The sequence below is a fragment of the Canis aureus genome, chromosome 9 (assembly GCF_053574225.1).
Source record: "Canis aureus isolate CA01 chromosome 9, VMU_Caureus_v.1.0, whole genome shotgun sequence".
NCBI lineage: Eukaryota > Metazoa > Chordata > Mammalia > Carnivora > Canidae > Canis > Canis aureus.
Window position 1 is genome coordinate 63,090,535 of NC_135619.1, and position 15,153 is coordinate 63,105,687.

At 40.4% G+C, this 15,153-nt stretch overlaps 1 protein-coding gene across 2 annotated transcripts in view; it reads right to left on the reverse strand.

Moving 5' to 3' along the window:
* The window catches only part of PTPN21 (protein tyrosine phosphatase non-receptor type 21), a 79,805-nt gene that overhangs the window by 41,548 nt on the left and 23,104 nt on the right, over window positions 1-15,153 (reverse strand). For both annotated transcript variants that reach the window (XM_077910279.1, XM_077910280.1), the window contains one exon: window positions 6,305-6,474. In XM_077910279.1, the coding sequence (XP_077766405.1) occupies window positions 6,305-6,474 (170 nt within the window). The remainder of the gene's footprint in view (window positions 1-6,304; window positions 6,475-15,153) is intronic.

The following is a 15,153-nucleotide window of genomic DNA, read 5'->3' on the forward strand; positions in this document are numbered from 1 at the left end:
AAACATATTAAGCCAGTCAGCACTGTTTCATCTGTATCCCTACTCCATTTTGACAAGGCTCTATAGTGAAGATCTATGCTGCCTTCCTTTTATTTATTCATTTAACTGGTAATGACTGGGGCCTACTAAGCACCAATCATTGTTCAGATGCTGGGGATACAACATTGAATGAGGATCCACCAACTCTCTGCAAAACAGTTTATAGAGCCATCTTGAATCCAGGGATCTCTTCCAGGTTTGGCCTTTGTAAAGAACAACTTATTCAGTTTGTATTTGAATTCCCCTCAGAGCCCACCCCTTTAATCATTTTATATGTTTCCTAACATCATCCTCTTTTATTTTAGCTCACTATGAGGCTTTCATTCTTTCTTACCAAAAAACCTGACCAAAACTCCATCCATTCAGATAAGAATTTAGTTCCAACTTAACCCCTTCCACCTGCTAGTAGCAGAACTGACAGATTTCCCTCAATTGACAAATAGAATGCTGGTAGCTCTGGGATCTTGTCAAAGAAGAAAACCTCACACCTTCTACTGGGCAGCTCCTTTCAGAAGCCTATTTAAAGAAGATTGTATTTAGAGAAGTCTATCTCTTGAACATGCCATCCACACACTCTACTCTAAATACTCTAGGTTCTTTCCTTAAGCCAAATCACTGGGAAAGCAATATACTTGGACCAAATTAACTTAGTCTTCCACAAAAATGTGTTTTTTTGCCTCGTGTTACAATTTTCTATTCTAAGAGTTGTTTCCTCCACAGTCACTCTAAATTGTTCCTTGCTGGCTCAATGTCTTTTACATAACATCCCACCTGAAAATTTCCTTTTACATGATACACCAAGAAAATCTGTCATGTTTGCAAGCTGACATGCTTTTTATCAGATAATCGATGGTGGGACTCAGAATATCCCTTCTTTTGCCTCAACTGCCATGAAGCTCAGAGCTAAAATCCAGGCACATGTACACTGCTTCCCCTCTTGTTACCCTCTTAACCACCTGCTCCACAGTATACAGCAGCCACCCCATAAAGATGAGGTGCTGCAGCTGAGATTAAGCAATATGCTCAAATCCACAAAGGCAGGCTGAGCCGGAGTTTGAATCCAGGTCAGGATGACCTCACAGTGCATGTTTTTAACTGTCAAAATCTCCAGTTAAGAGGACTTTTCTAGTATTTTGTCCTATTTCTTTAGTTTTTTAAAATCCTAGAGTCCATATGAATATAAATGGTTGAGATCAAGGACTCAGGAGTCAGCCTGCTTGAGTTGAAATCCCAGTTCCACATCATACTGGCAGTATGACCCTAGGCAAGATATTTATCCTTTCTGTATCTTGGTATTCTCAACTACAAATGGAAAATAATACCTACTTTGTAGGATTTGTTATAAGGATTAAGGAATGATTGAGTATAAAGTGCTTGGAACTGTGCCTGACAAATACTAAAAGAGGGAAATGGTTGCTTTTATTATTATCTTTCATTATATTGTCCCTAATACTTTAATGGAAGCAAGCAGGATGTGAGTATATGTGTATGTATACATATGCATATATATGTACATACGTTTACATACATGTATGTGTGTATATATGTATATGTGTATTATATATTTAAGTATCTACTTAAAAGGAAAAGATCAAGAAATTTTACTTAAAGGGTATTACCACTTTCTGTTAACACTTTTTGCTAAAACTATAATATGCTGATGAGACTAAGGATGGTTTACAAATATGTTTTTTCAGTGTTTGTTACAAAAAGAATAATTTTTAAAAATGCAGTAATAAAATGGAACATGTAAATTTTCATTCCTTACAAACAGTTCTGAATTCAAGAAACTGCACATCTTAATTCTAAATAACCATTCCAGGGCAGCCCGGGTGGCTCAGCGGTTTAGCACCGCCTTCAGCCCAGGGTGTGATCCTGGAGACCTGGGATCGAGTCCCACGTCAGGCTCCCTGCTTCTCCCTCTGCCTGTGTCTCTCATGAATAAATAAATAAAATCTTAAAAAAAAAAAAAAAAACTAAATAGATTTTTAAAATCTAAATCTTATACCAATTTATCAATTTTCTAATATAAAATATTTTTACAAAGAAATATTACATTAAATAATTATAATAAATTAGGTTGCCTCATTTGGCCCAACAGAAATTTCAAATAATATATAAAGAGGTATACTCTTTTTCCTTCATTTATTTTTCTTAGGCTAGTATCAGAAGGCCACTGTGGAAGGATTGGCATTTTTATTTTTTAAGTTTTATTACGGAACTTTTGAAACATATAGAGAACAAGTCCAGGAAACCCACATATCCATATCATGAAGCCTCAGTCATCAACTTGATCCATCCCATTTCCTTGACTCTCTCCCCTTTCCCACCCAACTGCTTTAGATCAAATCCCAGATATCATATCACAGCACCTACAAATACTTTAGTGTATATCCCTATAAGGTCAGCTTAACACACACACAATTTTTAACACACCCAACAAAATGAGCAATAATTCCCTAATGTTACCCAATACCTGGTCCATGTACAATTTTTGTGATTGCCTCAACAATGTATTTTTTTTGAAAATCTTTATTTATTTTTAAAGAGCTTACTCATTTATTTGAAAGAGAGAGAAAGAGAAAGAAAGCACGAGGGTGGGGAGGAGCAAAAGGAGGGAGAGGGAGAAGCAGACTTCCGACTCAGCAAGGATCCTAACACGGGGCTCAATCCCAGGACTCTGGGATCATGACACCTGAGCCAAAGGCAGACACATAACTAAGTAAGCCACCCAGGCACCCCTAAAGATTTTATTTTTAAATAATCTCTACACTCAACGTGGGGCTTAAACTCACAACCCCAAGATCAAGAGTCACATGCTCTACCGACTGAGCCAGTCAGGCATCCTTCAAAAATGTATCTTTACAGTTTTTTGGGTTTTCTTTTTTCTTTTTTTTTTTTTTTAAAGATTTTATTTATTTATTCATGATAGACACAGAGAGAGAGGCAGAGACACAGGCAGAGAGAGAAGCAGGCTCCATGCACCGGGAGCCTGACGTGGGATTCGATCCCGGGTCTCCAGGATCGCGCCCTGGGTCAAAGGCAGGCGCTAAACCACTGCGCCACCCAGGGATCCCTTTGGGTTTTCTTTTAATCAGGATCTAGGGGCACCTGGATGGCTCAGTCTCTTAAGCATCTGTCTCTGGTTCAGGTCATGATCTGAGGGTCCTGAGATTGAGCCCCACATCAGGGTTCCTGCTCAGTGGGGAGTCTACTTCTCCATCTCCCTACCACTCCCTCTGCTTGTGCTCTCTCCCTTTCTCTCTGTCAAATAAAATCTTATAAAAATAAATAAATAAATATCAGGATCTAAAGAATGTCCACAGATCACATTTGACTGACATTCATGTCTCAATTTTAAAAAGAAAAATTTATTTAAATGTTGTAAAATAAATACATACATACATACATACATACATACATAAAATGTTATGATGAGCCACATAGAATTTCCTATATTCTGGATTTGTCTGATTGCACTCTAGTACGGTCACTTAACATGTCCATCTACTCTTCAATTTTTCCTGTGAACGGTTAGGTTTAGAGTAGTGTTGTCCAACAGAACTTTCTGCAGTGATAAAAAGGATGCCTATCTATGCTGTCGAATACAGTAGCCATCAGCCTCGTGTGGCTACTGAGTACTTAAAATGTGACTAGTGTGACTGAGAAACTAAGAAAGGCCTCTTAAAGGAAGGTGACGGGAGAGTAAAATCAGTTTTACCCTTTTGCTGCCTGGAATACGAATGTGATAGTCAGAACTTCTCCAGAATTTTTTGACGAGATTCCCTAGTGAATGGAAAGAACATGCTGAAGAGGGTAGAACAGTGAGAAAGAGTATGGGTCCCTGAAGACTTTGTGGGACAGTATAAGCTCTGCATAGCTGACCTCTGGACTTCCCTTAAGAAATGAAAGATATTCAGGGTTCTGTGTTACATGTAGCCAAACTTAATCCCTACTGGTACAACTGCTCTGTCGGGTTCTCTTTTTTTTTTTTAAGATTTATTTATTATTTATGATAGACAGACAGAGAGAGAGAGAGAGAAAGAGAGAGAGGCAGAGACACAGGAGGAGGGAGAAGCAGGCTCCATGCCAGGGGCCTGACGCGGGACTCAATCCCGGGACTCCAGGATCGCGCCCTGGGCCAAAGGCAGGCGCCAAACTGCTGAGCCATTCAGGGATCCCCCTCTGTCGGGTTCTCTTTATCTAATCAACGTGCAACCCTACTGACTGCATCTACCAGGCCCCTTCTCCCTCAGTCCTTCCTATGGCTAATGCCTTTGTTCAGGTCCACGTTCTAGACTAATGTCTACATTATGGCCTATCCATCCCGAACTGGTCTCTTAACCAGATAGTCTTGCCACCCCTAAGCTGCCTTCCATGATGGCTGAAGTTGGTAAAATACAAATGTCATCTATCCATTCCTTTAAAATTCGAAAATGTCTTTCCCCAAGAAGTCATTATACCATGATTTTATGACTAGGACATTCCTATTTTTCAAATCTCCTCTCCTTTCTGTAGGGAATACCTGAAATTTTCTGAAAACATCAGTGACATTCAATCTCTCTCCTGCACAAGCTATTCCCTCTAACTAGAAAATTCTTTCTAGGGGCTTCCTGGGTGGCTCAGCAGTTTAGCACCTGCCTTCGACCCAGGGTGTGATCCTGGAATCTTGGGATCAAGTCCCACATCAGGCTCCCTGCGTGGAGCCTGCTTCTCCCTGTCTCTCTCTCATGAATATATAAAATCTTAAAAGAAAAAAAAAGAAGAAAAGAAAAAAAGAAAAGAAAAGAAAAGAAAAGAAAAGAAAATTCTTTCTAAAATCTGAGTGAAAATTCAACTTTTTTACCTTCCCTGTTCTAGTTCCCCCACGCCCCACCCCTAGGAATCTAGTGTGTTAACTTAAGCATTTATCATCATAATATACTGTAATTGTTTATTTACATAGCCTTTCAGTTCCCCCAGATTCTGAGTAACTCCTCTAGGGTAGGATTAAAGCCTATTCACTTGTAGATTCATCTCCCACAGTAACCAATATAGTTCTTATGTGGTAGCATTATACCTTCAGTGAATGTTTAAATAAGTGAGTTAGTCATGTTGCTATTTTTCCTTCTGGGTTCTACTTCTCTTGTCAGTTTTAAGATCAGTTTTTATCGTAGATCAGTTTTACAGTCGGTGCCTATTTACCCTACTACCTGATTCTCGCATCTTTGGTTTTCTATCTTCTTCCAAGAGTTAACTGGCAAACTCAGTACTCAAAAAGAACATTACACAAACACAGGGCACTACCAGGTTCTTACTATCTCCAGGGCACTGTGTAAGATACTGTGCAAAAGGTAAAGCTAAAGAAAACATAGGTTTAAAATCCAAGAAAAAGATAAGATATGTACACAAAATATCATGAAAGGTTGTAACACCTTCCATCTTAACACAAGTACAAGCAAACTGTAGGCTGGTCTGGGTAAGGCAAAGCTCATTCCAGCCCAGGGATCACACACACTGTGTGGAGGAGGTGCCTTCTGAACTTACATTCAGAAGATGAATAGGATTCCAGGACCTAAGAAAGCTCTAGGACCCAAAGATGAAAAGGCCTGCGGCACATTCAGGGCGCTGGAAGTAGTCCAGCTTGGCTGAAAAGTAATGTTAAATAGGATTCAAAAGATAAGGTAGTGGTGGATTTGGGAGAACTTGAAAGGCAGACTCACCCACGGATTCAGATTTTATTCCTTACTTTATTCCTTGTTTTTCATTTTGTCTTCAAGGGGAAAAAAATACCCTCATTTAGTTCCTCTACCCTGCTACTTAATAAGATCTTCCCTTTCCTCTAAGTGCACTTACTGGCCCCCTCTTCTATCCTAAACGCACTCACCTTCCCAACTATCTACAGGACATAGATCCCTAAGAACCCTTCTGCACGGTTCACCGATATAGGAATACAGACCCTGCGCCTTTTTAAAATCTCCTTTCTCCTTTTGGTGTTACAAAGGTCAGAAACAAACCAACAAAAACTGTGAAGAAGACATAACTACAAGACGAGTTCACAGTCAGGAGAAAAACATCATCTTCACTTGTCATCACTCTTTCGTGCCTAGTGAAACCGTAACTCAGGTAACATGCAGGAAAATACTATGATGAGCCACGAGCCAGAACCTCCAGGTGATAATGTGGCTAAATTTGTGTGCAGGAGCCTCCTGACTTTAACCTCCAAGTTGCTTTCTTAGCCTTGTAAGATTATTTCCTAAACAACAAAGGGCATGTGATTTCTTACCTGGTAATCTCCTGTTGCAGTTGGGATACTGAAGGCACATAAAACACCACTCCAAAATAGACAGTAGGTTCCGAGGCATATTTATCCAGCTGCTTCTTGAGAGGTTTCTCCAAATCCACCCACCGGCGCTGATTTTGCTTGTTGTGGTACCAGAGACTGAAATAAGTGATCTAGAAAGAAGGAAAGTCACTGAAAGAGGCAGAAATGTATAAGGGGGTGTCTGGCCTTCTAATTGTTCTGACCCACGACCTGGGACCACGTGACAGCAGCCTCTTACTGCTTCTCTTCTCAAAAAGGGACAATAACAAAACCTGAAGGAAAGAACAGAGGCAAGACCTCTCTATACATACATAGATCTAGGTACTCACATGCAGGAAAAAGAGGCAACAAAGCAACTACTCTTGCAGACTGTTTCTTGAATGCTGCACAGAAAAATGCATTCACAGCCTCAACATCAGAATGTATCAGGTGTTGTTATACCACTTTACAGAGTTTTTAACAACAACAAAAAACCATCTACTGAACAAATGTTTAGTTTTAAAATTATCAAAATACTAAATTTATAATTGATATTTTTAAAAGTATAATTGGGGTTATACTTAAAATACTAATTAGATGGTGTTAATACAACTTTTCACTACTCTTGAATTCGGCTTCTATAAATAATTTCATGTAAATATTGTAAATTCCAGAAATACAGGTGCAACTGCAACTCTTCTTTGCCCCCAAAAGTTTATTAGATACAACTTTTCTTTTTAAGATTTATTTATTTCTATTTATTCATGATAGACATGGGGGGGGAGGCAGAGACACAGGAGGAGGGAGAAGCAGGCTCCATGCCAGGAGCCCGAGCCAGGAGCCCGACGCGGGACTCCAGGATCACGCCCTGGGCCAAAGGCAGGCGCTAAACCGCTGAGCCACCCAGGGATCCCCTAGATACAACTTTAATTGCAATCATAATACTATGGAGCATGGACATAAATTTTCACATACATACACATATACAAAAACCCACATATTAAGCAATAAGATAACTTAAGTTTATTTCTAGAAGGTTTAAAAAACTGCCCAGATATTAGCATTTAGATCTCACTTGCTGTGTAATGAAACCGTTCAGGTAAATCGATACTAGCTCTGGGCTTGGTCACCCTGAAAGGTTATTAATGCACTTAAGCACTGAAATGACAGTCTTGGGCCATTGCTAATATTTACCTCAAAATCAGTTTACAGATCAAGGCAACTGGAAAAATTCCTTGCTTTGTTCTAGACTCTAGAGTAACACTGCCGAAAAGAAATTTCTACGATGATGGAAATATTCTATCTCTGATATAGCAGCCATGGCTGCATGTGGCTATCAGGCACCTAGAATGTGGTTTAGTGTAGCCAAGGAACTAAATTTTTAATGTTATTTAATTTTAATTGACTTAAATTAAATAGCTGCAAGCATCTAGTGGCACTGTAATGGAAAATACAGCTTTAGCACAATAATAAAACGAGAAATAGTAATATCCAAGCTATTTCTTTAACTCGTAATCTTTATTCAAATAAAACATCAATTTTAATTTACAAGGAAAAAGAGTAATTATACAAACATGCCCTTGATATTCATTTTACCTTACAATTTTTTTACAAGGGAATAAATTCAACAAAAGTGAAGAATGTGTCCATTTCCCCTTTATAACCAAACAGAATGGTGCAGGAATTCAGTAAAATCTGTTGAAAGAATGAATATTCTCTTGCTTCTTCTTAGTGACGACCCAAGCCATCACATATGAACGAAACATTTGAACGTTTACTATATACCAATGCAGTAACTCGTTTCCCAGGACTCCAGGATCACGACCTGAGCCAAAGGCAGATGCTCAACTGAGCCACCCAGGTGCCCCTCAAGTTCTATTCTCTGAAGTAGGTTAAGCTAGCCAAAACCAAGTTTATACATGGCTAAATGCCTCCAAAGAAATATTATATTTCTAAAATTGCTACTAGAAATATTTGCATACACATGGGTAACTAAAATCTCCTAACATCATAATGCTTAAATTCAATGCTTCCATAGAATTTCTACACATACATAATGAAATTACAACATCTGGGCAGCCCGGGTGGCTCAGCGGTTTAGCACCGCCTTCAGCCCAGGGCATGATTCTGGAGACCAGGAATCAAGTCCCACATTGGGCTCCCTGCACGGAGCCTGCTTCTCTTTCTGCCTATGTCTCTGCCTCTCTCTCTCTCTCTGTGTCTCATGAATAAATAAAAATCTTAAAAAAAAAAAAAAAAAAGAAATAACATCTGCATGAAATTTGATGCTATAATATAGTTTGTTTCTAAAATGGATAGGGAGAGTTTGAGCAAAAATGTTGTATTTAATTCTCATCAGGCATAGAATTTTCTGTGCAAGTCCATTTTGGGGGCTTTGTCTCAGATAACAATCTTGAGCATCTGGATAATTAACTTTCCAAAATAACTTAAAATTCATCGAAAAAACAGTGTGTGTGTGGGGGGGGGGGGGGGGATCAAAGAGGACAAGAGAATACTCTCTACCTCATCTATAGTCCAGCATTATTCTGATATCCCAAACAGACAAAAGACACCATCAGAAAACTATAGACTAATATAATATCTTTTATAGATATAGATGCAATAGTTGCAGACTGAATCCAACAGCATATCAAAAGGGTCATACACCATGAGCAGGTGGGATTTATACCAGAAATGCAAGAGAGGTTCAATATACAAAAGAATCAATGTAGGGCAGCTCCGGTGGCGCAGCGGTTTGGTGCCGCCTGCAGCCTGGGGCGTGATCCTGGAGACCCTGGATCGAGTCCCGAGTCCCGCATCAGGCTCTCTGCATGGAGCCTGCTTCTCCCTCTGCCTGTGTCTCTGCCTCTCATTCTCTCTCTGTGTCTCTATAAATAAATAAACAAAATCTTAAAAAAAAAAAATCAATGTAACATATTGTTAATATGAAGAAAATACATAATCCTCTGAACTAACAGAAAAAACATTTGATAAAATTTAACACCCTTTTATGGGACGCCTGGGTGGCTTGGTGGTTGAGCGCTTGCCTTCAGCTCAGGGCATGATCCCGGAGTACCGGGATCGAGTTCTGCATCGGGCTCCCTGCGTGAAGCCTGCTTCTCCCTCTGCCTGTGTCTCTGCCTCTCTCTGTGTGTCTCTCATGAATAAATAAAATCTTAAAAAAAAAAAAAAATTAACACCTTCTTTTGGTAAAAATACTCAGAAATCTAGTAATACAAAAGAACTTCACAACATCAGTGTGGAGGTTCCTCAAAGAGTTATAAATAGACCTGCCCTACGACCCAGCAATTGCACTGTTGGGGATTTACCCCAAAGATACAGATGCGATGAAACGCCGGGACACCTGCACCCGATGTTTATAGCAGCAATGTCCACAATAGCCAAACTGTGGAAGGAGCCTCGGTGTCCATCTAAAGATGAATGGAGGGATCCCTGGGTGGCGCAGCGGTTTGGCGCCTGCCTTTGGCCCAGGGCGCGATCCTGGAGACCCGGGATCGAATCCCACATCGGGCTCCCGGTGCATGGAGCCTGCTTCTCCCTCTGCCTGTGTCTCTGCCTCTCTCTCTCTCTCTCTCTCTGTGACTATCATAAATAAATAAAAAAAATAAAAAAAAAATAAAAAAAAATAAAGATGAATGGATAAAGAAGATGTGGTTTATGTATACAATGGAATATTACTCAGCCATTAGAAACGACAAATACCCACCATTTGCTTCAACGTGGATGGAACTGGAGGGTATTATGCTGAGTGAAGTAAGTCAATCGGAGAAGGACAAACATTATATGTTCTCGTTCATTTGGGGAATATAAATAATAGTGAAAGGGAATATAAGGGAAGGGAGAAGAAATGTGTGGGAAATATCAGAAAGGGAGACAGAACATAAAGACTCCTAACTCTGGGAAACGAACTAGGGGTGGTGGAAGGGGAGGAGGGCAGGGGGTGGGGGTGAATGGGTGACGGGCACTGAGGGGAGCACTTGATGGGATGAGCACTGGGTGTTATTCTGTATGTTGGCAAATGGAACACCAATAAAAAATAAATTTATTAAAAAGAAGAAAAAAAGAACTTCACAACATCAAAAGCATTTATAAAGAACCCACAGCGAACATCCTCAATAGTGAAAGACTGAAAGTTTTCCCCCTAAGATCAGGAACAAGACAAGTATGCCCATGTTCACCACTGTATTCAATACTGTACTGGAAATTCTAGCCAGAGCAATTAAGTAGGAAAATGAAATAAAGGCATCTGAATTGGAAAGGAAGAAGTAAAACTATCTCCATGCACATGAAACATGATCCTATACATTTTTTTAAACTCCCCGAAAGACCCTCACAAAAAAAAAAAAAAAAAAAAAAAAAGACTAGCACTAATAAACTCAGCAAAGTTGTAGGGTTCAAGATCAGCATGCACATATCAGTACAGATTCTGCACACCAGGAATTGGAAATTTAAAAAGGAATTCAAAAAACAATTTCATATAAAATAGCATCCAAAAGAATTAAAATCTAGAAATAAATTTAACCAGTGAGGTGAAAAAACTTGTATACTGAACATTACAAAACATGACTGAAAGAAAATTAGTATTTTTCTAAGTAGGCTCCATGTCCAACTTGGAGCTTCAACTTGTGACCCTAAGATCAAAAGTCACATGCTCTACTGACTAAGCCAGCCAAGTGCCTCTTCACTGTTGAAAAAAATTAAATGAGGGATGCCTCTGTGGTTCAGTGGTTGAGTGTCTGGCTTTGGCTCAGGGCATGATCCCGGAGTACCAGGATCAAGTCCAACATCAGGCTTCCTCCATGGAACCTGCTTCTCCCTCTGCCTATGTCTCTGCCTCTCTATGTCTTTCATGAATGAATAAAAAAAAAAATAAATGAAAAGACCTCCTGTGCTTATAAATTAGAATGCTTAATATTGTAAGATGGCAAAACTATCTAAAGTGATCTACAGATTCAAATGCTATCCCTATTCTTTTTTCAGAGAAAGATAATTCTTGAGTTTATATGGAATTACAAGGGGTCTTTTTTTTTTTTTTTTAAGATACTATTTATTCAAGAGAGACACACAGAAAGAGGCAAAGAAATAGGCAGAGAGAGAAGCAGGCTCCATGCAGAAGCTTGATGTGGAACTCGATCCCATGACTTTGGGATCACACCCTGAGTCAAAGGCAGACATTCAACTGCTGAGCCACCCAGGTACCCAGGATGTGGAGAAAGGGGAACCCTCTTGCACTGCTGGTGGGAATGTGAACTGGTACAGCCACTCTGGAAAACTGTGTGGAGGTTCCTCAAAGAGTTAAAGATAGAACTGCCCTATGACCCAGCAATTGCATTGCTGGGGATTTACCCCAAAGATACAGATGCAGTGAAACAGCAGGACACCTGCACCCCAATGTTGATAGCAGCAATGTCCACAATAGCTAAACTGTGGAAGGAGCCTCGGTGTCCATCGAAAGACGAATGGATAAAGAAGATATGGTCTATATACGATGGAATATTACTCAGCCATTAGAAATGACAAATACCCACCATTTGCTTTGACGTGGATGGAACTGGAGGGTATTATGCTGAGTGAAATAAGTCATTTGGAGAAGGACAAACATTATATGGTCTCATTCATTTGGGGAATATAAAAAATAGTGAAAGGGATTATAGAGGAAAGGAGAGAAAATGAGTGGGAAATATCAGTGAGGGTGACAGAACATGAGAGACTCCTAACTCGGGGAGACGAACAAGGGGTAGTGGAAAGAGAGGTGGGTGGGGGTTTTGGGTGACTGGGTGATGGGCTCTGAGGGGGGCACTTGACGGGATGAGCACTGGATGTTAATGCTATATGTTGGCAAACTGAACTACAACTAAAAAAGAAAAAAAGAAAAAAGAGAAAAGGAAAAACAACAACAAAAAAAAATAGTGAGGTACTAGTATACGAGAGACACATAGATAAATGTTATAAAATTGAGCCCACAAATAAACCTGTGCATCTATGGTCAACTGATTTTCAGCAAGAGTGCCAAACCATTTGGTGGAGAAAGAACAGTCTCTCAACAAATGGTTCTAAGACAAGTGAAGATCAACATGCAAAAGAAAAGGGGTGCTTGGGTGGTTCAGTCAGTTGAATAGCCAACTCTTGATTTTGGCTTGGGTCACAGTCTTGGGGTGATGGGGTTGAGCTCCGCATCGGGCTCCATGCTGGGAATGGAGCCTACTTGGGATTCTCTACCTCTCTCTGTCCCTCTTCCACTCACATGCACGTTTTCTCTCTCTCAAAAAAAAAAAAAAAAAAAAAAAACAAAAAAGCAAAAGAATGAAGTTAGACCCTACTTCAGAGTATATAAAAATTAATCAAACCGAATCAACAACCTAAATATAAGAACTAAATCATAAAATTCTTTAGAACAGACATAAATCTTTATGACTTTGAATTTGGAAATGGATTTTTTTTTTTAAGATTTTATTTATTTATTCATGAGAGACACAGAGACAGAAGCAGAGGAAGAAGCAGGCTCCCTGCAGGGAGCGGGAACAGAACTTGATCCCTGGGCCTCAGGATCACGACCTGAGCCAAAGGCAGATGCTCAACCACTGAGCCACCCAGGTACCCATGGAAATGGATTCTTAGGGTCACCTGGGGGGCTCAGTTTAGCACTGCCTTCAGCCCAAGGTATGATTCTGGAGACCTGGGATGAAGTTCCAGGTCGGGCTCCCTGCATGGAGCCTGTTTCTCCCTCTGCCTGTGTGTCTGCCTCTCTCTGTGTCTGTCATGAATAAACAAAATCTTACAAAAAAAAAAAAAAAGACTGGCATTAAAAATAGTTGTTTGCAGGGGACACTTGGGTAGTTCCGTCAGTTAGGCAGAGGAATCTTCTGATTTCAGCTCAAGTCACCATCTCAGGGTCCCAGGATTGAGCCCAGAGGCAGTCATTCCCCTCACCCCCACCACACCGACTCAACAGGGAGTCTACTTGAGGATTTTCTCTTTGCCACCCCCATCCCGGGCCCCCTGTTCCTGCTCCTTTTCTCTCCCCACCCCCAAATAAATAAATCTTTTTATTTTTTTAAGATTCTATTTATTTATTCATGAGAGACACTGAGAGAGAGCGAGAGAGGCAGAGACTCAGGCAGAGGGAGGAACAGGCTCCATGCAGGGAGCCGGAGGGGACTCAGAATCATGCCCCAGGCCGAAGGTGGCACTAAACCGCCAAGCCACCAGGGCTGCCCAATAAATCTTTTTAAAACCAGTTGTTTGAGCAACAGAATTAAGTCTTGGTTATTAGGCAAAGTTATGAAGATTGCTTCACCTCCCAAAAGTGATTACAAAAACAACTTATTGCATATACAAGTTCACAGTACTTTAGCCAATTTAATTGTGGTTTCATTATTTCACTTTTGAGTTCAACCACATTTTCCAAAACCAGGAAAAAGATTTCAACCTTTGGTACCTGTTTTAGTGCCTGCTGTTATTTAGATGTTCTCTAAGGGGCTATGCCTGCAATTCCTTTTTTTTTTTTTTTTTTAATTTATAAAAAACATGTTTTATTTATAAAAAATAAGTTTGGAAACTGTCAATATATCTTGCACAATATTACTGTGTGGCTCAGTTTTTTTTTTATTCTTTTTATTGGAGTTCGATTTGCCAACATATAGCATTAACACCCAGTGCTCATCCCGTCAGGTGCCCCCCTCACTGCCTGCCACCCAGTCACCCCATCCTCCCGCCCACCTCCCTTTCCACTACCCCTTGTTCGTTTCCCAGAGTTAGGAGTCTCTCATGTTCTGTCACCCTCACTGATATTTCCCACTCATTTTCTCTCCTTTCCCTATTTTTTATACTCCCCAAATGAATGAGACCATATAATGTTTGTCCTTCTCTGACTGATTTACTTCACTCAGCATAATGCCCTCCAGTTCCATCCACTTCAAAGCAAATGGTGGGTATTTGTCGTTTCTAACGGCTGAGTAATATTCCATTGTATACATAAACCACATCTTCTTTATCCATTCGTCTTTCGATGGACACCGAGGCTCCTTCCACAGTTTGGCTATTGTGGACATTGCTGCTATAAACATCGGGGTGCAGGTGTCCTGCTGTTTCACTGCATCTGTATCTTTGGGATAAATCCCCAGCAGTGCAATTGCTGGGTCGTAGGGTAGCTCTATCTTTAACTCTTTGAGGAACCTCCACACAGTTTTCCAGAGTGGCTGCACCAGTTCACATTCCCACCAACAGTGCAAGAGGGTTCCCCTTTCTCCACATCCTCTCCAACATTTGTTGTTTCCTGTCTTGTTCATTTTCACCGTTCTCACTGGTGTGAGGTGGTATCTCATTGTGGTTTTGATTTATATTTCCCTGATGTATGCCTGCAATTCCAATAGCAGCCCCCAGCTCCTTGTAATGGCAAGAGCGCTGGCCTGCTGTCACGAGGCTCCGCCCCTCCCCTGCTCTGCCTGGGTCTATTGCTTCACAGGGAAAAGAACCTGTAGCCTGCCTTCTTCAGAAAGTTGTGGTGAACTTTGTAAGTTATCACTATGCTCATAAGTTAAAAGCACTCTTGTTCGATTTGCTCTGAGTGCATTGACTTAGCAGTTAAGATCTCTCCAGGTGTGACTGAGAAAACAACAAAACTCGAGTCAAGCATGCTTCTTCCTTGAAAATATGACTGACCAGATAATGGTCAAATTTCTTTCCTTATTTATCTTTTTTTTAAGATTTACTGATTTGAGAGAGAGAGAGAGCAAGCACAAGTGGAGGGAGTGGCTGAGGGAAAGGGAATCTTCAAGCCCACTCCCAGCTGAGCACAGAGCCCAAATGGG